Source organism: Lithobates pipiens, unplaced genomic scaffold, assembly GCF_037356315.1.
Source record: "Lithobates pipiens isolate NorthernLeopardFrog02 unplaced genomic scaffold, aLitPip1_a1.2 Scaffold_19, whole genome shotgun sequence".
NCBI lineage: Eukaryota > Metazoa > Chordata > Amphibia > Anura > Ranidae > Lithobates > Lithobates pipiens.
In genome coordinates this window covers 421217860-421242315 of record NW_027507764.1, presented here as the reverse complement: position 1 = coordinate 421242315, position 24456 = coordinate 421217860, and the positions used below count along the sequence as shown (strand labels likewise).

Sequence of the window (24456 nt, the reverse complement as noted above, 5' to 3'; positions counted from 1 at the left end):
ACTACTAACTGCCCTAACAATTATTACAGTCACAATTGACCCCAATACAATGATCAGTGAAAAATCTGAAAACTGCAATTGGTGACACAGTGACACTGGGTGAAGGGGTTAACTGGGGAGGCAATCGGGGGATGGTGACAAGTGTTCCAATGTGTACTGGTGTTAGTGTAGTGTTGGTGTAACTCACTGTTAGACATCTTCTCTCCTCTTACTGGAATCAAAAAGACTCCATGAGGAGAAAAGACATCACTTCCCCTGTTTGTGTTTATACTTACACAGGCAGGGGATTTAATTTGTTAGGACCAGCAGGTCCAGGCCACTCTGCAAATGTAAATCGGCGTGCAGCAACTGGTTAAAGTGGAATTCCACCGACTTTTAGAACTTTATCTTAAAGGAATGACAACCCCTCCACCATTTGATTTTGGATTTTTTTTTCCCCCTACTTACCTTTTACGAAGTGCATTGTGAATTTCCGCCCCAGCCTCGCCATGGCCCAGTGCGTCACGTCCTCTTCTCCCCCACTGCCTTCTGGGACCTTTGTGTGTCCCAGATGATGGGGCCATTTAGGAAGAGCGCCATACTACACTGTCGGTTTCCATTAGTTGGAATGGCGACGCCTGCACCCGATGCAAAGGACAGATGAGCCTTGGGGTTTCCGACATTGTGTCCTTTTTAAAAGACAGCAGCTGCAGTGTTTGTAGCTGCTGACTTTAAAAAAAAAAAAAGTCAGTTTTCCTCCTCCTTCACCCCCACTCGTCACTCTCCGCAGTGTGTACACATCCCCCGCTGTCTTCCTCCTCCGCCCCCCCCTTTTGTCCCCCGCAGCCGGCTTCCCTCTCCTCTCCCGTGGGCTGCGGGGAGCGCGGGGGGAATCTGTCAGGATGGAGAGCGGAGAAAGGGGTCCGTATGTCAATTACCAGCCCCTTTCTTTTCTGAATGGAACACAGAGTGTTCGTTACCGATCGCTCTGTGTCCTGTGATAACTGAGCAGAGTAACCTGTGTGTTACTCTGCTCAGTGTATGAATGGAGAGGAGCTGCTGTCTCCCCTCCATTCACCTTCTGTGCAGAGAAAGGGACTGGGGAATCTGTGTCCTCTGTCCCCTTCTCTGACTCAAACGGGAGTTGTCAAGGGTCCCTGTTTAGACCCCTGACATGTCACCAAAGCCCCTAACAGGGCTGCTAAAAAAATAAAAAATAAAATAAAAAAAAAGCCAAAATTGTAAAAACAACAAACCGTCCACTGCCCCACCCACACCGTCCACCGCCCCACCCACACCGTCCACCGCCCCACCGACACCGTCCACTGCCCCCACCGACACCGTCCACTGCCCCCACCGACACCGTCCACTGCCCCCACCGACACCGACCACTGCCCCCACCGACACCGACCACTGCCCCCACCGACACCGACCACTGCCCCCACCGACACCGACCACTACCCCCACCGACCACTACCCTCACTGACACCGACCACTGCCACCAACCACTACCCCACTGACACCAATCCATGTCTTAACTGTCAGTTCACAGTGCGATATGTGAACTGAAATGGGGGTGTCATTAACATTGTATGACACTCCCCACCAGGTGGCATACTGCCGTGCAAGTCTGATGTGATGTGGGAACCCGCAGTGGATTCGCAGGGTTCCCGAATCGCAGCCTTGGTGGGAGCAGTCAGGTGACATTTGTAGGCTGTATGCTTTGAGGCTCGGTTTACACTGGTGCGATGCGAGAACCCTGCGAATCCACTGCGGCTTCCCACATCACATCCGACTCGCACGGCAGTTCACACTGCCATATGCGAACTGCTGGGGAGTGTCATACAATGCTAACGACACCCCCATTTCGGCTTGTATATCGCACTGTGAACAGACAGGACTTTAAAGGACATTAATCGGATCGCATAGGTGTGAACAACCATACGATTCTGGTGCGGCACAAAAAAAAAAAAAAAAAAAAAAAAAGAGTCCTGTGCGAGTTTGGTCGGAATGTGGTGCGATATCATCCATACTATCTGTATGGCTGAAATTGCACTGCACGGACATCGCATGCGATTTGCTCTGCAGTGCGGTGGGAATCACATGCGATCTCGCACAGCACACTGGTGTGAACTGGCCCTAAGCTCATTCAGCCTTACTGGGTGCAATTATAAAAAGTGAGAAATCCACCCCTCCCCCACATAACAAATCCCGGTGATGGAAAGGAATGTTACAACTAATCAGGTGACCTCAGACAAACACTGCACTATAACAATCATCAGATCACTGGATGTTCTACTCTGCCCAGCTCTGACTACATACAGCTCCCCTAAATCACTTGTCTGTCTATATTCTTCTCGCTGTTCACTGCAGCATACAGGAGGATCACATCCCATGATGAGAAACATCCAGTCAAAACACAGTAAAGGCAGCCAATCCTGGGAGAGCTGCAGGGAAGGGGGATGTGAATTGTGAACTTTTTACACAGGTTGTGCCTGTCTCAGGCTAGTGCATGAGATATGTAAATAACCTGTCACTCACAGCAAGGGGGAGGTTTTGACAAAGTTTTAGAGACTGTGTCAAGATTTTTCTAACTGAACAATAAAAGACGATTGCTGGATTAAATCTGTGTGGCAAGACTGGGCTCAAATGATAGGAAATCTTATTCGCTACATTATGACATCATCAGCATATGATTACGTTTTGCTTTCCTCAGTGCATTTCACCGGGGCCCCTCCCCTGTTCCTTTCAATGGCCACATGTGTCTCACAGCTGATTTGGCTGTGATTGGGGCTAATTTTGGTGCCTGTTTTTCCTCTGGGGCTTTTATAAGGCAAACGCCAGGAGCTCAGTGGAGTTATTTTGTACATCTATCAAAGAGTTTTTTTTTAATGGGTTCTTTTTGTGGTGATTTTATAATGAGACCTTTTCAAAAGCTGTGTGGCCGTGGTGAAAGATAATTTTGTCCGGAACCAGGGGGTGGAGATGTGAGTAGTTCAGCACATATATTTTGGGTACATATGTATCTTTCAAATGTCATTTTCTAATTACAAAAAATAGATAAGATTGCGCTATGGACAAATTCCACCCGTTCGCCACACAGGCAAGGGAAAAAATATATATAGTGAAATAAAGATAAATTGAAAAAAAATGAACTTAAGGGGTTAAAGCTGCCTGTGCTTGAGACCTGTCCCTAAAAATAGGAATAGGTTAGAAATCTAAAATATAAATTAAGCTTTGGCGCTAAAACCTTTTTGTGCACTGTGAATACTAAAATCATATATGAGTGTGAGATGATCTATTATCTCTGCTGGTGCTCTGGAGAATTTAAAACAAATTACGGTGGAAACCTCTTAAACCACTATATACGTGATGTAAAATGCGTGAAAAAAGAAAAGAGGATGTGTGTCTGTTGATTTACACCTCAAAAATGCACATATGTATTGGAAAAGTGGTGAATCAATCACATAAAACAATTAGGAATACTACTGTGCTCGATATACATAAACCAATATCTGAAAAATCATATGCAATATGTTCAAAGTGATAATCAAAAAGCGTTTTGTGAAAGTACCCAGAAAAAATAATAATAGTAACAAAAAATCTTATAATGTCCAACAGAAATTTTTTCAAAGTCGCATCAACTGGTTGCTGGAAAAACGCATGGAACTTTCATCAAATGAGGAAGGTAGAGTAAAGTGACTAGTGCAGAAGGGTTAAATGCATTCCTCTCCGGTGCGCCACTCTGTGTTAGGAAAAAGGTATATATATGTGCTCACCAGACAAAAAAACCCTCAATGGGTTAATCGAGCAGCCACAGTATGAGCCACTGTGCAGCTTTCTTTGGGCTCTGCTTCTGCTATGCTGGGGAGATGCTTTACACTTTTCCTTCCACAGATAGTCCGTTTAGCAATTATGCATGAAGGGAAACAGAAGTACAAACATAGTGCAATACTGTTGTTTGAACGTTTTGTGTTTAATAAGAAGTCAGGTTACTCACAATATCCAAAGAGACAAAATCGCTTTAAAATTAGCCGCGCCGGCGTTGCTGCTTGTATACCAGTGTAAGGTGCACGTTCTAGGCCACGCCCTACGCGTTTCGTCAGAGCGACGTCATCTCTAATTGTTTTCAAATATATTATTTGATATTTTGTGTTTTCAGAGAGTGACTTCCCCGAAGAAGAAATTTTATGCATCATTCGAAACGCGCTGGAAAAGCCACTCTTTGTTGCTTTATAAGCCACATATCCTACTGTACAAAATACTTCTGTGTCATCATTATTGTATTTTTTTATCATTTTGTATCAATAAATATTTTTGTATATAAATATGGGGAAAACATTTTTTGTCATCGACATTGCCTTTAAAATCCCACTGTTGAGGTATTCAAATAGTTTGTACATTTAGGGATGATGGCAATAACATGCTGTTCTACATGAGTCTATAATTTCAGCAGCTGTTCTCTAGACTCCGTTTATCAGCTCCTGATACAGTGTAGGTGGCTGAAAGCCAAATCCTCCCCATGCAGCCTGTAGGACTGCTCCCCGCTAAGCATGGTGCCCAAGGTGGGTGCTTTTGATGCAAATACAAATTCGAAGCAGCATATCACAAAGAAACGTTTAACAATTATCTATAATATGCCTGCAGGCTCTGTGTTATTTCGACATGGGTATTATAAAATCAGCAATTGTAAACAGCTTGGGTTTGCATTGCAAATTTATGTTGTGTCTAAATCTCACAAAAGCAAAATCTCAGGTGCCTCACTACAAATTCTTGCCATAATGTAAAATCATACCGAGATGCTGGGAACATAAGATAAAATACATGTCAGCTATATTCTATTTACATTACGAGCAATTCAGAAAAATACAATATGAAACAAGTATACTCAGTACAATATTTTTCTGCTTCACATCATCCTGGCTGTTGTGTCTTTACCTGAACTATGGAGTTTCACTTTAATATCATTACTGATGAGTCAATGAAAGGAGTCACGCTAGTTTATATTTTTACCTTTAGAATGATTTAGCTGGAGCCTCAGAGTTTGGCACATTTAGGCAGAGGGAGAAGTGAGCAAAGCTTTAGCTCCCAGGTTATCAAGGCCTTAAGGCACGCGGTTCTCATTTAAATGTACCATTTATGACTTCATTGTGTTGTGAATGGAAAAGATTTGTCCCTTTGTATGTAATGTTGAATTATGTCACTTGCGTTTTCAATACATATTTCCTTATGTTAAAATATGCCTATAAGATGCTGCAAATAGCCAGGCCACGGCCCTTCTCTGCTTAGAATCCCAGCCAATCATTGGTCATAACCATGCTTCTAAGCAGCATCAAGCACCACTTGGCTTTCTTCAGTGTAGAAGTCTACTGCTTTTAATGTAGTGACCAGGAGACGCCAAACATTTATTGAAATGCAATGAGCTTCTGAGCCCAAACAGCACTGTGCTAAGAATGCCCAGCAGTTCCCAATCAGTGGTGGACTTGCAGTGCTGGTACAAAGCAATTGGAGGGGTTCACATCATTCATTTCTCACTAATGACTGTCAATCTTTTGCAGCTGGAAGATTTACAGTACATAATACTGACTCGTGGTTATGTCTGAGAACCACACCTCTAAAGATATAAAATCATTCAGTTGTAATTTTTTCTTTTAAATTTCACCCCATAAGCTCCTCTTTGGAAAAGGCAGATGAACAGGATTATATTTGTATCTGTGCACAGTCACTATGTTTGCCTTAATTTGAATGTTTCCAAGTAACATTTTGCATGCTATGCAAAAACTGCTTCTATAGTGTGACAAAGCTTAGTGAACGGTTACATAAGCAGAAAAACATCTTCCTGTTAAATCACTTCTTTCTGCCCTGATTTATCACTCCCAAAATGAGCACCGGTCACAGATCAAAGTGATTACCATTTTAGGATGCCAATAGCCATTTCCAGTGTTTTGTGTATAACAGCAGTACTTTTAAACCTGAATAATCAACAATCTAAAAAAGATTTTTTTTCCACACTTTACTATATACAAGAAAATAATGAAGGCTTATACATAGAGCACAATGTCATTACTGGGCAATGCCGTTATTGGGGAGCACAGACTGTGCTTCTGCCTACCTCTTCCACGGCAAGAAGGGCGTAAGATGAATAAACAGCCACCCACTTGCAAAAGCAGGGCCGTATTCTCATGCAGAAAGCTAAGAACAGGGTATAGAAGACCTCTGACTAATATCTGTGGCTCAAAGGCCAAGTTCACCTTTTTTGTACCAATATACCATTAATGTACCTTGGTTGCAGAAATATAAAAGCTTTTTTGATTTGGAGAACAAGGTATTACCTTAGCCCTTGCTATATTTCTTAGAAAGCTTTGGAGGCTCCATTGTATACAGAGACAGAGGAACCAGTAAGTCACAAGAAGGAGTTTACCAGCTGACCTCATTAGCACACCTTCACCATCAACTAAAGCTGGCCATAAACGGGTAGAATTCTGAAATAATTTTCTTTCGAATTTTGCACCATTTGTGGGCTGCAGCAACAGCCGATTTGTGTACAGCCACAAGTGATCGGGTATGTTGGAAATCTTTGGAAAAATGAACAGATTTCTAATCAATGGTGGGAGAATCGTGTGAGAATTATAACTAAAAAAATAAATGTGCATGAGCTGTGACCTGTAAAAAAATAAAAAATAAAATTAAAAAAAAGAAGAAGATTCACGGGCCACGAAAAAATAAAAAATATTCTGCAGCAACGTGAGGTGAAATTGAAGGCTTGGATGGTTACATTTCAAAGTTACATTTCAAAGTACCATCAGATCCCAAAATACACAAAATTTCTGACTTTCTAAAGAAAATGTTCGTAATTCTTAGCTTAATTCCAAATTTCAGATTCAAATTTAAAATGAGGTTGTACAATCAGATTGTAGAGTGTATGGCCACATTTATACAACTAAAATTACCCAGTTGCACTTTTAGTGTCATTAACCTCCCTGGCGGTATGATTAGTTCTGGTTTTAGGTGCTGAAAGCGGTACGGTTATTTTGCATGGACATTTGGCGTTTTATATTGTAGTCCTGTAATTCTTAGGAATAAATCTGTTCAAACCAGAGTCTAGCAGACATCCCGGGTATGATAAAGTTTATAATATAATAAATAATAATAAAAATTATTTAATAATGTAATCAAATCCAAAAACACTGAAATTTGCTCATTTGCCGAATTGTCGCTGTCATTAGATTTAGTGTTTGATGACGAATTTCCCCACAAATCGCTATCGCTCAATTCTGCAAGTGATTACAATTTATTATTGCTGATTTCTAGCTGGTCTATAACCACTTGACATAAAAGGGACACTTTTTGGTTGCTATGGACAATCTCCAAATTCCAGGCAGAAAAAAAACAGTATTTATAATATAAAAGTGCATGCAGGGCACTGCACAGACCACTAGGGACAAAGAGGGTGTGTATTTTTTTATACAGTACTGTAATCTGTAAGATTACAGTACTGTGTGTGTTTTTACTTTTTTGAATTTGGAGCCGATCTCCGCTCCCATGCCCTGTAACGTCGCAGGGAACGGAGCTCGGCGGCATTCGGGCACTGTGTGAATCAAGCGGAGGACAGCTCGCTCACACAGCGCAGAGGACATCGCTGGATCCAAGGGACAAGGTAAGTAACTTCTCCCTGTGTCCAGCAATGTGATCCTGATCTGGCTCGGGGTTACCGTTTATGATACTAAAATCCCAATCCGAGCCAGACTCTGGATTACCGCCAGGGAGGTTAAGTGTTAATGGCCCATCAAAATCAGAAGCAAACACATTTTGCCACAAGAAAAAGAAAAACAAAAACTGGTGACAAACGCATAAATGTCCCATGAGCTACTTTGCCATGTCTAGCGCAGCCTATTGAAGTCAATACGATGCCCTATGTGTGTCACTGGAAAAATGAACCACGAAACATGCACTACCACTACTCTAGGTGTGAATGGGGCCTGAAAGTGAAATCACTGCATTTACACAAAAACAATGAGGCTCCATTTACATCTGTGCGTTTCCAAACGCATGGCAAACTACACAAAAAATGTACACTTTGCGTTTAAGAAACTTGCATCTAGCTTGTGTTGTAATTACATGTTAAAGATACCCCAAGTCTGGTAAATGCACCAGAAACTGCGTAACACACAATGCTCCATTCCAAAAAAGTTCCGGAGCTTCTCTGGGTTGATGTAGGGCAGCCTATTCAAGTGAATGGGCAGCCCTATGCGTGACAAATTAAAACACTCCAAAACAAACGCATGCGTGAATGTGAGTTTTCACTATGTGGAAATGTAAATGGGGCATCCACTCCCTCCTATGCACTTATATAAAGATGGTCATACACTATGCAATCTGATTGTACAATCTCCTTTAGATTTACCAGAACTACAAAATTGGATGACACACCTGACTAATCCATTCAACTTGTAACAAATCAGACAGGCCCTTGTACTTCACAGCGGATGGGAGAGCTAAAGGAGGCTATACAATCAAATTGTATAGGAAGTGGGTGAAAGATAATATTGCAATGATGGGAGGTGAGTGGTGAACACACTCTATCACACCCTCTTCTGTGATGCAACAAGTAAAGACTTCTGGGAGATGACCTACAGGAAGTGAAGGCTAAGGAAGTGATGGAATCTGAAAATCCTTTTAAAAATACCAATAAACTGACAAGATTTTAAACCTTCTGTGGATAAGGTAAGTGAGAGAAAAGCACATTAGGATAGCTGGGCCACATAGCACAAAACTAGGCCCAAAGTCTTACTTTGGGCCTAGTTTTGTGCTATGTGGCGCAACATGACACAAGTACTTGTTGCAGCTGATAAGGCTTGCAGGCGGCTGGAGGTGACCTAGTCAATGTAAGCGGGGAGTGAAATGAAACTGGAGACCAGATGCTCCACAAAGTGCTTCAGAAGCAGGAGCAACAGTGGGATAGCTATTCCTCTAGGCTAAATGGCAAGAGAAAGAGTGAAGCATGTGCAACAACACACAACCTGGTGGATATCAATGCTTAGTTCCCTTAGCCTTAAAAGGACAAGTTCCCCTTTTTTCTTCTTCTGAATGCCAGTTCCCCTTTGTACCAATATAGCATTAAAGTACGTTTTTTGCAAAAATATCAAAGCTTTCCATTAAATCTACAGACACTTACTTTACTTGTCCTCATCAATGTTTCCAAACATATCCATTAGTTTTGCCTTACTTCATGGTCAGACTATAGTTCTTGCTACAGGAAGGAGTTGATCAGCTGACCTCATTAGCACACACCCTGCATCATCCATGCTCTTACCTACCCATTCTCAGCTGCCAGTTTTTTAAATGAAAAAATTCAATCAATGATTACCCTTCTCAATAAACAATATAGTGTATGGCCATCTTTATACAAGTACATACGAGGGAGTAGACAGAAACTCAGCTGTCAAACACCATTCACATCTCTGTATTTTGGAGCATTTTCACTCATTACACTTAGGGCAGCCCATCCACTTGAATGGGCTGCCCACAACAGTTGCCCCAAAGAAGCTTCAGACCTTTTTTTTTTTTTTTGAAGTGAAGCTTGGTTTTTAAATGCAATTATTGGTGCATCACATTTCTGAAATGCAAAGAAACACGCAGATGTGAATGGAGCCTCATTGTTCTTGTGCTAACGCACTAATTTCACTTTCAGGTCCCATTCACATCTAGCATAGTGGGAGCGCACATTTTGTGGCTCGTTTTTCCTTTGACATGCATAGGTCAGCCTGTTGATTTTAATTGGCTGCACTACATGTGGCTTAAGGGACATTATGACATTTTGTGGGTTGCGTGTTTTTTTACTGTGCGTTTTTCAGCATTTGTCACTCATTTTTTCACATGGCAAAATGTGTGTTTGCTTCTGTGTTTGGTGTGCCGTTAACAATTAATGGCACTGAAAGCGCAGCTAGTAATTTTAGGCGTATAAAGATAGCCATACAATCTGATTGTACAAACATCCATGGAGGACAGCGAAGTAAGTGCAATCACTGATTGACCATTTCATTTAAAAAACCTGCAGCTGGGAATGAGCGGGTAAGTAGGAGTGTGGATGATGCAGGGTTTGTGCTATTGAGGTCAGCTGGTCAACTCCTTTCTGTGTCATGACCTATAGTCTGACCAGGAAGTAAGGCAAAACGAATGGATACATTTGGAAACATTGGAGGAGGACAAGTGGAACGTCTGTAGATTTAATGAAAGCTTTGATATTTTTGCATAAAAAATACATTAATGCTATATTGGTACATAGGGGAGCTGGAATTTAGAAAAAAAAATGGTGAACGAAATTGAACTTATCATTTAACTGCTACTGCAGTAAGAGGACGGTGGTGGGAATTTTAAAATGATGATCAATGGTACAAACTGTGAGGTAGTTCCTGATGCTTCAGCCCAACTACTCTGAGAGTTCTCAGAGACTGGTTCACACCAGAGACAAAAGTGTGGAATGTGCTATGAAGCAAAGCTTCGTGTCCGAAGATCACATTCCAGGCTAGCAGTGCAATGTTTTGTCCTTGGTCCAGCAGGATTTAGCTACAGTATGGCCTCCAAAGCTGTTGCTGAGAATACGTCGGTCCTGATAGCTGCAGTGTAGGAACCAGCTTACCTGTAAAAACCCATCAGGGGACACAGAGCACCATAGTAATCACTATGTGGGTATATAGGCACCTTCAGGTGATGGACACTGGTATACTCAATACAGAAAGTTCACTCCCTATATAACCCCTCCGCCTACCAGGAGTACCTCAGTTTTTTTGTAGCAAAGCAATATACCTAAACCCCAGTAGAGGGACCTCTGTATCCCGTGATGTACTCCAAGAAAAGGATTTCACAGGTAAGCCATTATAAAAATGCTATTTTCTTTATCGCACATCACGGGACACCGAGCACCATAGTAATCACTATGTGGGATGTCCCATAGCAATGCCATTTGATGGGAGGGAGACACAACCCGTAGGGCACCCCCAGACTTAAGGACCTATACTGCTGCCTGCAGCACACTGTGCTCAAAGGCAATATCCTCATGCCTTCTTACATCCACCTGATAAAACTTGGTGAATGTATGTACCAAGACCAAGTTGCGGCCTTACAGATCTGAGCCACGGAGGCCTGGTGACGCACTGCCCAAGAAGCACTAACCTGGTAGAGTGCTCTTTGACTTGAAAAGGTGGGATCTCACCCATTAAATCATAAGCCTGAATTATAACTTTCGAAATCCACTTAGCGACAGTGGATTTTGATGCTGCCTGTCCTTTCTTAGGACCTTCTGGCAGTATAAATAATTCTGGATCTGAGCAGTCGTCTTTAAATAGACCTTGACCACTCTCACCACATCAAGATAATGTAGTGACTTCTCTTCTCTGGAACATGGTTTTGGAAAAAACGATGGCAGGACAATATATCTTTGTTCAGGTAAAACCCGAGAACACTTTTGGCAGAAATCCTGGACGAGGGCGCAGCACCACTCAGTCCTCATGAATAATCAAGTATAGCTCTTTACAAGAAAAAGCAGCCAAATTCTGAAACCCTCCTTGCAGAGGATATAGCAACCAACAACATTAACTTCCTTGTCAGAAACACTAAGGGAATATACTGTATCGTTTCAAATGGCTGTTTTTGTAACACTGTCAAAACGAAGTCCAAGTCCCAAGGGTTCAAAGGTGATCTAACTGGCGGATTGAGCCGCATCACCCCTTGCATAAAACCCCGGACTAAAGAATGTAGATATAAGCCCTCCAAACTCTATAATATATAGTTATGGAAGATGGCTTCCTTGCATTAATCAATGTAGAAATAACTGACCCGGAAAGCCCATATTTCTTCAGAATGTGGGTTTCAATAGCCAAGCCGTTAAATTTTGAGTTCGTAAGGTAGGATGGAACATCAGGCCCTGTGAGTAGGTCTGGCCGTAGTGGAAGGGACATTGGATCCTCCACCGCCATCTTTATGATTTCTGCATACAGGACCTTCTGGGCCACGCTGGGGAACCAGAATTACCGGCTTTCTTTCCAGCTTGATCCTGCAAAGAAGTTGTGGCAGCAACTGAATAGGGGGAAATGCATAAATCAGTGAAAACTTATCCCATGGGGTCACCAATGCATCTGTTACGAATGCAAGTGGATCCCTTATCCTGGACACAAAGTTGACCAACTTTGTAATGAACCTGGACGCCAGAAGATCTACATCCGGAGACCCCCATTTCTAGCAAAACAGCCCAAAAAATGTTGGGTTGAAGATACCATTCCCCCCGGGAGCAACTACTGGTGGCTCAAGAATGAGCGGAATGAAAACTGCTGATAGGCACGGAACATTTCTTTCTGCCCAAGTTAAGATATGCTTCACCTCTCTCTGTGCTGGGAGACTCCTGGTGCCCCCTTAGTGATTGATGTAAGGCACAACTGTGGCATTGTCGGATTGAATCCTGACAGAACAACCCCGTAACCCGAATGTCCAGGCCTTTAGAGCCAGACCTGCTACCCGGATCTCTAGGATGTTGATGGGCAAGGTCCTTTCTGTCCTTGACCACCGTCCCTGGACAGGAGTCTTTTCTAGGACTGCTCTCCAGCCTAAAAGGCCAGCATATGTCATTACCACCTTTCCAGATAACTGGTCTGAAGGATTTTCCTTTCAGCATATTCTGGGTTAGTAACCAACTGAGGCTCTGGGACACCCTTAGGGACAGCTGCATTGGCAAGTCTAAAGCTTGAATAGTTTTGTTCCAAGCAGATAGGATACTGTTTTACAACAGTCTCAAATGGAACTGGACATCGGGAACTGCTTCGAATGAAGCCACCATCTTTCCCAACAACCTCATGCAAAGGTGAATGGAGGGATCTCCTTTCGACCTGACCATCTGCACCAACTCTCTCATGGAGTTGATCTTTGCCTGAGGCAAGAACACCTTTTTCTGAGCTGTGTCTATGATCAGACCCAAGTACTCCAGTCTTTTTAGCAGTTTTAAGAAAGACTTCTCTAGGTTGAGAATCCAACCTAGACTTTCCAGTTAACTGGTTGTAATGTCCACGCTTTGCTCCAATCGAGCCACCGACTAATATATTAGCAATAGATCGTCTAGGTACACCAAGACTGTTATGCCCTTAACCTGACTAGAGGTGGGGCCAGCAATTTTGTAAATACCCAGAGTGCTTTAGTTAGCCCGAAGGGCAGGGCTACAAACTGAAAACGATGCTATTCTATCTCGAACCGCAGAAACATTTGGTGAGCGGCAAATATAGGGACATTCAGATATGCATCCCTGATGTCGATAGACACCAGAAGTTCTCCTCCTTGTAGGATAGAAACCACTGACCTGATCGGCTCCATGTGAAAGGAGCGGATCTTAATTAACGGATTTAGATTCTTTAGATCTAGAATGGGTCTGACATCCCCATTCGGTTTGGGTACCGTAAAGAGGTTTGAATAAAACCCCAAACATTGCTATTCTGTGGAGATTTGTATGATCACCCCTCAAGCGAGTAATCGGTCTAGTGCCCAAAACAGAGATTGGATCTTTGGGAATGTTTGACCTCATAAAACGAGATGGTGGAAAGTACCCTTAGAGACATCGTAGAGATGACCCATCTGTCCTGAATTTCCTCTTGCCAGACTTCTGAGTTTTCCAGAAGTCTTCCCCCCACTCTGGCAAGAGGGGGCGCCCCTACATAATGAGGCTTTAGAATTCTGTTTTGCAGATTTCCACCCCCAGGACTTCTTTTGTGCCTGGGCCTGACCCTGAGGCTTTCCTCTAGAGTCTGACGGTGGAGGCTGTCGCCACTGACTAGGACCGGATGCCCCTGACGCAGGAGAAAGACTCCGCTTGAATGAAGGGCGTTTACTCCTCCTCTTAACTGGAGTACTTTTCCCACTTGAAATCGTTTGGATGTATTTGTCCAAATCGTCCCCAAATAGCCGATCCTCATGAAAAGGAAAACATGTCAGGAGCTTTTTGCATGGTGCTTCAGCTGACCACTTTTTTAACCACAGGATTCTACGCATGTGTAATAGCACAAGCGCAAGGCGGGACGCCTGGTGAATAGAATCTTTAATGGCATCTATGGCAAAACATAATGCTCTTGGTAGTTCAGCCAAATCCCAGGCTTGCTGTAAAGGAACCTCTTTAAGCTGGTCCTTTAGGGATTGACAGATGCCTATTGCAGCAACTGCAGGCTGCGCAACGGCACCTGTTAAAGAAAGAGGATTTTAACGGGAATTCCAACCTTTTATCTGTTGGATCCTTAAGCATTTGAGTATTGTCTACTGGACAAGTTAGGCTTTTATTCACACTGGAAATCGCAGCACCAACTGCTGGTACATAAAATTTTTGGGTGAATTTCTCCTCCATGGGATAGAGTACTGTGAATCTCTTTGGAGGGAGAAAATGTTTATCCAGGTGACCCCTTTCGGCATAAATAAGCTGTTCTAGTAATGCATGGACAGGAAACGCATGCAAAGGCTGTGAAAGTTTTAAGGAACCCAAGGAAGAAACTAAACTTCCAGCTGACTCTGTTAGGGGTAGCTTGAAAGTGGAACGAACCATTTCCGTAAGGGACTGCACCAGTAATTTCTCAGATTGCAAGGCTGAAAAAGGTTCATCCACCGTTGTTTGCTCTGCAGAGGAGTAATCGGTTTGTCTTTCCTCCTGATCGCCTGAGGGTAACACTGCATCCTCTACCCACTGTTTGATTTGCAAAGGGTCTAAGGTGGGGGAGGGGGGGGGATCTAACATACTTCCTATCCTTTTGTATGGAGGATGCGATTAAAGCCGCTAATCTTGCCTCTAGGCCCTGCAGGGTGGAGGAAAAGGTGCCTAATGACGCTCAGGAAGAAATTTAAAAAAACCTTGTGGAGCCAAAAACCAGGACCTCCGCAATTGCCGATTCCCTAACCCTCTTGGTCCCTTCGGGGGGGGGGGGGAAGCATGGAAGATCTCTTACCTCAAGAGGAATCCTCCTGTGCAAGCTACTATATATGGAGTTAACTACCTGTATTGGTTACGTATTGGGCCACAATGTCCGCCAGGCACCCGCGATTGCCTGTTAACACACAGATCCATGTCCTGTCAGGTGAGAGGAGAACGATGGTGTGCTCCCAGTACAGAGGAACACCGACCGGTCTTTTCCCCTTACGAGTCCCCGCCCCCTACAGTTAGAATCACTCCCTAGGCAACATAGTTAACCCCTTCACACCCTTCACTGCCAGTGACATTTATACAGTAATCAATGCATTTGTATAGCACTGATCGCTATATAAATGTGAATGGTCCCAAAATGGTGTCAAAAGCGTCCGATTTGTCTGCCGCAATGTCACAGTAAAAATCGCAGATCGCAGCCATTACTAGTAAAAAAAATAAAAATAATAAAATGCCATAAAACTATCGCCTATTTTGTAGACGCTATAACTTTTGTGCAAACCAAATATACGCTTATTGCGACTTTTTTTTACCTAAAATATGTAGAAGAATACATATCGGCATAAACTGAGGAATAAAAAAAAAGGGGGGGATATTATAGCAAAATGTAAAAAATATTGTGTTTTTTTTTTTTTTCCAAACGTGTCGCTCTTCTTTTGTTTATAGCGCAAAAAAAAAACAAAAAAAGAAAACGCAGAGATGATCAAATACCACCAAAAGAAAGCTCGATTTGTGGGGAAAAAATAATAAATATTTCATTTGGATACAGTGTAGCATGACCGCGCAATTGTCATTCAAATTGCGACAGAGCTGAAAACTGAAAATTGGCTTGGGCAGGAAGGGGGTGAAAATACCCTGTATTGAAGTGGTTAATGGATAATAAAAAAATGTTTTTACTTTTCAACAAATAAGGTTCATCTTTTTATAAAGACACCCAATACTAGGTGTGGACCATGACTTACGCTACTTACGCTAGGGTTCAGGCTTGTTATTCTGAATTAGGAGACGGTCAGAATCATAACCTGGAAAGAAGTCATGGAACTTACTGTTTGTGCTTTCTGAAATCTCCGATTCATCTTGTGTACGTTCTGTATAGCGAATGTGCTTATTCAGTTTTCTTCTGCGCATTCTACTAACCACATTTGCAGAAATAGAACTAATCGGTGAATCAGGAATAATGCCATCCTCGCCATCTTCATGACAGGCTGTTTCTTCCTCATGTGCCTTCAGGATTGTGCTAAAATATTAAAGCAGATCCCAAAATCAAAATAGTATCCAAAATATGATTTTTATACTTATTTGTGGTATCTGGGAGTTACAGTTTAGTACATTAAAATGGAAAGTAAACTTTACTAAAGCACATACTAGCCCACCCATTTTACATTTTAGAAACCTCAGAACATATTTCGGCATGATAGCCATGGTCTACTCAGGTGTTTACCTCATTCAACCAATATAGGCTTGTTCAGGGCTATACACCAAAACAGGAGACACTCTGAATATAGCCCTATTCATGTCTATGGGAAGCATACTGTGTATGCATGCTTATAGCTGAAGATGTTTCTTGAGATAGATAGCAGATGGGGCAGTCACTCTGACATAAGTAAGCAGCTTAGCTTACCAGGGCTAAGAAGTGAGGACTAATACACTCTTTTTTTCTAGAAGTGCACTTGTCCTGTAAACAGTTGTTCTAAATAAGACTGTAAAAACGACATGGTTATGTTATAGCAGTAAGAAAGGTCATGACGGAATTTACTTTGTAAAGGAAGGGTGCATAAATGGCCTTATATGTACTGCAATGTTTTAGTTTCTCAAATGTGCAACACACCAAACAATATTTTCTAAGATAGCCTTTATGGAAAGACTGGTACAAAATGAGAAAAGAAGGAAGCACCCAGCTTGAAGTACTTTTGTTTGTGGTACTCTAAATCAGGGCTCAAAATTTCAAGTCCTGAGCTACTAGCCAGGCCTCAAGGGTTACTCGCCACCAGTTGCCCCGCCCAACCCTGCCCTCAAATTATCTCATGAAATTACACATTCATGTGTTATAAAAAATATTAACAACTTTATCCATGCCGCCAATGCAGTCTGTGTCCACCATGTGCAGCCTACTTGTGGAGGGGAAGAGAGGAGAGTCGCCGGCTGGATGATCAGAGCAGGGAACATCACAGCTTTCGTTTCAATAGCTGTGTGTTCCCCCGCCGCGCGCCGTCACATAAAGCCTCTCCCATTGTCTGGGGGAACTTTGATACATGTCACCCATCTTAGGATTGGATGGGCTATCTGTCTATCAATGTGTTGGAAAAAGAAGGAGGGCTTATGTGATAGCGCACAGCGGGGGAACACAAAGCTGTTGAAACGAAAGCGGTGATGTTCCCTGCTCTGATCATCCAGCCGGCGGCTCTCCTCACTTCCCCTCTGTGATCAGCGGTGCCCCCCAGCTCCCAGGCAGCCCTTCTCGCCAGCCCTCAAAATTCACTCGCAAAATGCGAGTGCAATTTTTGAGGACTGCCCTAAATAAAAGTTCTTGAATCGACTTCCAAACTCGCAATTCTTTTGGATAGCGGGCGCTCCTTCCTTTCCTAATTTAGTCTCAGTTCTACATGCATAAAACAACCTTAAGGTTGTACCAAAAAGGCAGCAGTCCAAGAAGGTTTATGATTTATATCCACCACTGGGCCCAAGATCCATGAGGTTCTAAGAATTATGTCCACCATTGGGCACATTCCTACCAGAAGGAATCCTTCAGTTCTGTCCACATAACCATCCACCAAGGACCAGTGACAGATTCAGTCAGTCTAGCTTAGTCTTCAACACATACTTTATTATTAGAGTAATCTACCACCTAATCAAAAGATAAAATTTGTATCCCTGCCATGAAAAATATATGGATAAGAAATCATATGATGCACTGTACATGATCTAAATTTAGAACCAGAACAGCTTCCAGAGCTTACAGTATTTGGCCAGCCATGCAAAGCCCCCAATTTTTCTTACCAGCATTACAACTAGAGAATTTTGGTTCCCAAATTTTTCCAGATGTAACTGAAAACAGTGGGATTAGTAAAGATTTTGTAAGGTCCGTAGGAACGCATGCAGACACAGGCATCCCTTTCAACAGTATTTTATTCTCTGCATTAAAGTACACCTGTAATGAGGGAAACAAGGCAGCTTCTATTGCTGGCCCCGTTCTTATAACAATGGAGCTACCATGGTGAACTCTATTATGAGAATTGTACATTACAGGAGTTGGTATTCATGACTACTAGGGATGTCTCAAAGCACTGAACATGAGGGTGGGCAACAAGAGCCACCTGTAAGACCTTTAGGCCAAAACCACAGAGGCATAAACAGTGGAACATATTAAAGATGCCTTACAAACTTACCAGAAGCTTGGTGCTGAAAATCACAGGAAGCATTGACACTTCTTGTATATTGGGCTTTGACAGGGAAAGGAGGAACCCTGCCCTTTATAACAGAGGCCAGAGAAATGCGCTGACACATCCACCTAGAAATAGTGGATCAAGAGGCAGTCTGACCCTGGCAAGGACCCACAGGCAAAACAAACACAGAATTAGAGTGTCAAAAGAATCAGATAAACTCAAACAGATGGAACAACATCCATAGATTTTAGCACATTTTCCTTAGGATTGGAACAAAAAAGATAGCAACACATAGTCTGATTCAGGTGGATCGAAGGAACCACCTTGGGTAGGAAAGAGCACCAAGGCATCAACACAACCTTATTCTGGTGAAGAAGCTGGAAAGGACTTGTGCGCCTAGGTAATGGCTACTAGAAGCACAACCCAAGAGAAGTTCAAAGGGAGAAGCCTGCAAAACAGGCAAGACCAATTTTAAATCCCATGCAGCCATAGGGGGCCATACTGGCAAAACAATTCAAAATCTTTACCTTGGAAAACAATTCTCCCATTCGGTGTGCCTGTGCAGCCCAATGTGGCTGGCTCGCAGGTACTTCCTGGTATAGTTATTGGTGTCTGTGCCTGTCACCACTGGTCCCACCCCATCTATGAGGTTATGTGTTTTCTGATGAATATGGACGCACAGGTGTCCTTTTTCATGAGAGTGCTCTGACAGAGGAAACAGGAGGAAGAAGACCACCAGCTGCCCTAGCTGTGTGACTGGAGAGGTATTGAAGTCACGTGACTGATGTGTTATAATGAAAAAAAGTACAAACAGATTTGAAAAATTGTACACATAATAATGGACTTACACTGTTTAAACTGATTGTGGGGAGTTGATTGAACACAAGCCTCTTCTTCCACTTTATGTGACTTTATTATCTAAACTCAAAAGCAAAAATCTAATATATTGCAGCTCAGAATATCTTAGATGAGGTGGCTGCATTCGTTTTCCTTGGTTTCCTGGCTTTTTTTCTTTTATTTTCACCTGATAATCTTGTAAATAACAGATTTACATTTCCTGTCCATTTTCTGCTCACTTTATCTAAAAGAACTTGTGATTTTTGCCAGGGTTGGACGACAACATTGTCAGTTTGTTTATCTCCATCACATATGGAATGGGGAGAGTAATATGAAGACAGATAAATCAATTTCAGCATGTATTTTCTGAGCTTTCCGAAAATATGTTTAGTATGAAAAATAGATACTAATTCAGCTAAAACAGCCAAGGACAGGAAAGCTGATATACATTTTAACATTTTTTACTCTTGGTTTAGATATCTTTTAAAAAGGGCCATTTTACTAAATACAACATAGAATGTATTACAAAATATGCTAAGGTTGGAACACTTGAGACTCTCTCAGGAAATTCACAGATTGGCTTTCAGCTTACAATTAAGTTAGCTTTAAAAAAAGATATATACAAAAGGACAGATCAAATAACAAGAAGAGCTCCTAATCTTCTTTGTATAGGAAACTTTTAATAATGTTACAAAAAACTATCCTTTATTTTAAGAGTAATTACACTTTTGTACGCGTAATTTGTCAGAATAAAGTCTCAGCATGTGGTCTGGAAACAGAACACTGGAATTTAAAGATGCTACTTACTCTGTTGCCGCCTTCTGCATGTGCTCAAGTTGCTTTGAGAGTCTTTTGTTTTCATCCTGCAGTGTGTTCTTTTCTTCCACTGTACCAACACATCATAACAAAAATGTCAGTTTTACAAGGAACATAAAGGACAAGGCCCAACTCTTTGTTACAAATATGTCATCTATGATTGATGCAATTTTGCAACTTGCAGATGTTGTCCCAATGTCCACACAGAAAGCAAGGAAAAATCTCATCTGTTCAAAATCTTCACTGCCCAATTGAAAAAAAAAAAAAAAAAAAAAATGTTGTGGCTTAAACCTTTCATTTTTGCAATGCTTTTGTGTAGGGTGGGCAGTGCCTTTGTTTTTGTTGTCATCTATGACTCCATTGAGGACATTTTTCACCTTACTTTTGAGCTTCATGATGAAAAGGACAAGAAACAAGGACAATGAGGTAACCAGGACAAGACGGCACAAAAAACAAACAAACAATCTTAACCCGCCAGAGGAGAACATTGCATTTATTTTTAACATTAAAGTGGTTGTACACACCCTTACACACCACTTTTCCCTACAAGTAAGCATACAATAAGGCTTACCTGTAGGTACTGAACATATCTCCTAAACCTTCACGGTTTAAGGGATATTTACCATATATCAGCGCATGCGTACTGAAGAAAAGGTACGATTGTGCCATTTCTAAAGGGCCTGTGCCATGACCGTCAGCTCCTGCGCACATTGCGCTGGAGTGACGTCACGCGACTCCGGCCAGTCACAGAGCCGGATTCCACGGCCCGGAAGGAAGAGGGGTGAAGATGGACGCGGCCACCAGCAGGGACCTCGCAGGCTTTGTTTGCAAGTAAGTGCAACATAATGGGCTAGTATGTGGAGCATACTTTGCAGGGGGGAAAAAAAAAAAAAAAAAGGAGGAAGTAAAACCCATCAAGGTAAAATTATAATGACAAAAGCCATTTCATGTACAAACTATAGATATAATATCCAACTTCATACTAACGCTAATAAAATGACTGCAGTTGTTTTATGAAAGAATCTCTTTTTAAGATAGGGCAGGGGAAATGACAAATTAGAAGAAAGTGAGTTCTTACTAAGCTCAGTTATGAGCTTCATGTTCTGCTGGCGAACGTTTTCAAATTCTTGTTGTTTCTTCCTCATGTGCTCTTCAGTTACTGCACAGCGGTCACAAAGCCCAGCTCGGAGCCTAGGAGAAGCAAACAGATCCATTTAATGTTATTTTCTGGTTATGAACTGCCATGATGATTAAGATGTCCAAAAGTGATCCTACTGAGGTGAGGGAGCATAGAAAACAAACTGCCAAGAGACTCAAAATAAACCAGAATAAAAGCCGGAATTAACGATTGGGAAAAATAAAAAAATAAATCGACCAATCACTCGTCCGCCAACCAACGAAACAGCATTCATTGGTGGAAAGCGTCACCAACATTAACCAATCAGAAATCTTTAAAAGAGCAATCAATTTCATACATAGTGTTGATGTCTCAAGTACAAGTGGGGTTGTCTACTAATTCCGCTCATGAATGATAATGTTCAAGAGATGTTTTAAAGATGACCTTCACACCAACGAATAGAATATCGTTCATTCGTAAACGATACGACACAATTTTTCAATTTTTCCCCCCCATCAGTCTTTCGTTCACAATATCAGTATAGGGCAGTGATGGCGAACCTTGGCACCCCAGATGTTTTGGAACTACATTTCCCATGATGCTCATGCACTCAACGAGTAGAAACTGAAATTTTCACCCGACTTTCTTATTGTGTATTCCTGCTATAAGACTGGGGCAACCTGTAGTTCAAAGAATTGCCCGAGGGACCTTAACCAATTGACCTCCGAAAGACTTACCCCCCTTCATGACCAGGCCATTTTTCTCAATACAGCACTGCGTTACTTAAACGGACAATTGTGACAGAGCACACTGGGGCACAGCTAGTGGAGCGCAATGCTGGGAGGACATCCACTCATCAAAACACATCTTTAAGTGGTGAAAGAGACAAAGGACAGACCTTGTGAGCATGGAAAGGGGAATATTCCCGATGTGTTCAAGAGGCAGACAGAACCAAAATAAAAATCACACAGACCCAGGAGGTGCCGTGCAAGACACCCTGAACAAAAGCCTTGACCAAAAAAAAACAAAAACAAAAAAAAAAAAAAAAAAACACAGCAGATGGTCTTTGGAATAATCGAGAAATTTTATAGGGTGACATGTGGTTAATTGGATGGGACAGACCAGTTCACCTACACACTGACATCCACGCTATGGCAGAATGACGGCCACAGCGCGGATGTGAATTCCCGGAAGGCCGTCATATGATGGCCTCCCCTGTGCACGCTCCCTGCAGGGCGCGCAGCACGCTGTGATCACCGAGTCACGGAGACTCGGGTGATCACCAATCTAAATAAGGGGCCGGTCCCGGCCCCTTAGCATGTGATCAGCTGGCTCACCTTAAAGGGACATCGGTCCCAAAAACGGAAAAGGCAATTATGCCTTATAATTGCAACTTGAAAGTGCTCACAACTGCCACCTATCTATGCCCACAAGTGCAACCTATGCCCACCAGTGGTGCCAATCAGTGCCACATAGAAGTGCTGCCTATCAGTGTAACCGATCAGTGCCCATCACTGCTATCCATCAGTGCCCATCACTGCCGCCTCATCAGCGTACATCAATGACAGACAAAAATTACACGTTTTAAAATTTCATAACAAAAGAAAAAAATTCAGACGACATTTTACATTTTTTTCAACAAAAAATAAAAATCGCACAGGTGATCAAATACCACCAAAACAATGCTCTATTTGGGGGAAAAAAAATTATAAAAACCCCTCAGGATGTTCATTAGGGCTGACACTATGTTATATATGCTGATATATTGATCGCTTGATTTTACAATGTATTCTTACATTATTATTATACAGGTTGTATATAGCGCCAACAGTTTGCTCAGCGCTTTACAACATGAGGGCAGACATTACAATTTGGTACAAGAGGAATCAGAGGGCCCTGCTCATTAGAGCGTACAATCTAAAAAGGAAGGGGCAATTGATACAAAAGGTAATAGCTGTGGGGGGGGGATAAGCTGATGGAGGAAGTAAAACAGTGCTAGTTAGAAGCAGGATAGGATTTTTTGAAGAGAAGGGTTTTCAGGGATCGTCTAAAGATGGATAGATTAGGGGACAGTCGGACAGATTGGGGTAGGGAGTTCCAAAGGATGGGAGAGGCTCTGGAGAAACCCTGGCATACATATATATTTTATGAATTTTCTCTAATAAAGTCTACATTTTAAATACTCACTGGTCTGTCTAATAAACATCCTGAGGGGTTTGTGCTGTGCTTTATGCACCAGGCTTTTTTTTGCATGGTCTTTGGAATATTATTATTATTATACAGGTTTTATATAGCGCCAACAGTTTGCTCAACGCTTTACAACATGAAGGGTTTTCAGGGATCGTCTAAAGATGGAAAGATTAGGGGACAGTCGGACAGATTGGGGTAGGGAGTATAAGGTTGCAAGGGCTGATAACTGTCCCTTATTGGTGCTCAAGGCCAAATGTTAGTGTTTTCCCTATGGAGTATTTACTGGTGTGAAACTTTGTTCCAGCTTTCCAGGTGTGCTTGTAGACTGTACGAGGTAGACCTATCTCTAAAAAAATATGGGAATTAGTAAGATAAACCTTAGTCTCTTAGCACCTGAGCTTCAATAGCCACAGCGTAAAGCAGAAAGGTTAACCACACCTTGAGAAAGGAGATACTAGTCTGTTCCCCTGAATAAGCCTTTGAAGTATTTGCCAGAAGTTTGATCAGGTTGGAGTACCAACTCTGTCTGGGTCTATTCGGAGCTATAAGGACTATTGGAATACTGTCCTCCTTCCTCCTGCAGAGCAGACAAGCTAGGAGTCTTAGAAGGAAGGTTGTAGAAAGTTGTAGATCAGACTATATTAATCCCAGAGTCACCAGAGCATCCACTGTTTTCTCAAGAGGATCTCTGCATCTGGAGAGAAATCTGTGAAGCGTGGTGTTCTACTTGGAAGCCAGCAGGTCCACATCTGGAGCCCCCCCTACCTGTGACATAAATCCTAAAACACTTCTGGGAGTAGGAGCTTCTCCCTCAGGTCCAAGCACTGCTGGCGGAGGTAGTATGCCTGCCAAATTTTCAATGCCTGGAATTCGAATGGCAGACAAGGATGAAACATTGAGTTCTGACCAGGCTAGAATAATTTTTACCTCTCTTTCTGCAACAATACCTCTGGTTCCCCCATGGTGATGATACGGCCTCAGCACTGTCCAACTGATCAGAAGACCCTTAACAATCATGGTGTCCAGGGTTTCAGGGAAAACCACATTTCTCATAGATCAAGAATGAGGTGATAGGATTCCTTGGTCAACCAAGTCTCCTGTACCAACAAGGTGCCCAGCGCCCCTCCCCAGCACTTCAGACTTACATCAGGTGTAATGATCTTCTGAGATAGCAGGAGGAAAGATTTTCTAAA

General features: G+C 42.4%; 1 protein-coding gene across 4 annotated transcripts in view; it reads right to left on the bottom strand.

Annotated features, from left to right (window-relative positions):
• Positions 1–24456, bottom strand: part of RBBP8 (RB binding protein 8, endonuclease) — a 150167-nt gene that overhangs the window by 73813 nt on the left and 51898 nt on the right. For all 4 annotated transcript variants that reach the window (XM_077492565.1, XM_077492568.1, XM_077492566.1 and 1 more), the window contains exons 5-7: positions 21035–21147; positions 19948–20026; positions 15967–16157 (exon numbers count right to left, since the gene is read on the bottom strand). In XM_077492565.1, the coding sequence (XP_077348691.1) occupies positions 15967–16157; positions 19948–20026; positions 21035–21147 (383 nt within the window). The remainder of the gene's footprint in view (positions 1–15966; positions 16158–19947; positions 20027–21034; positions 21148–24456) is intronic.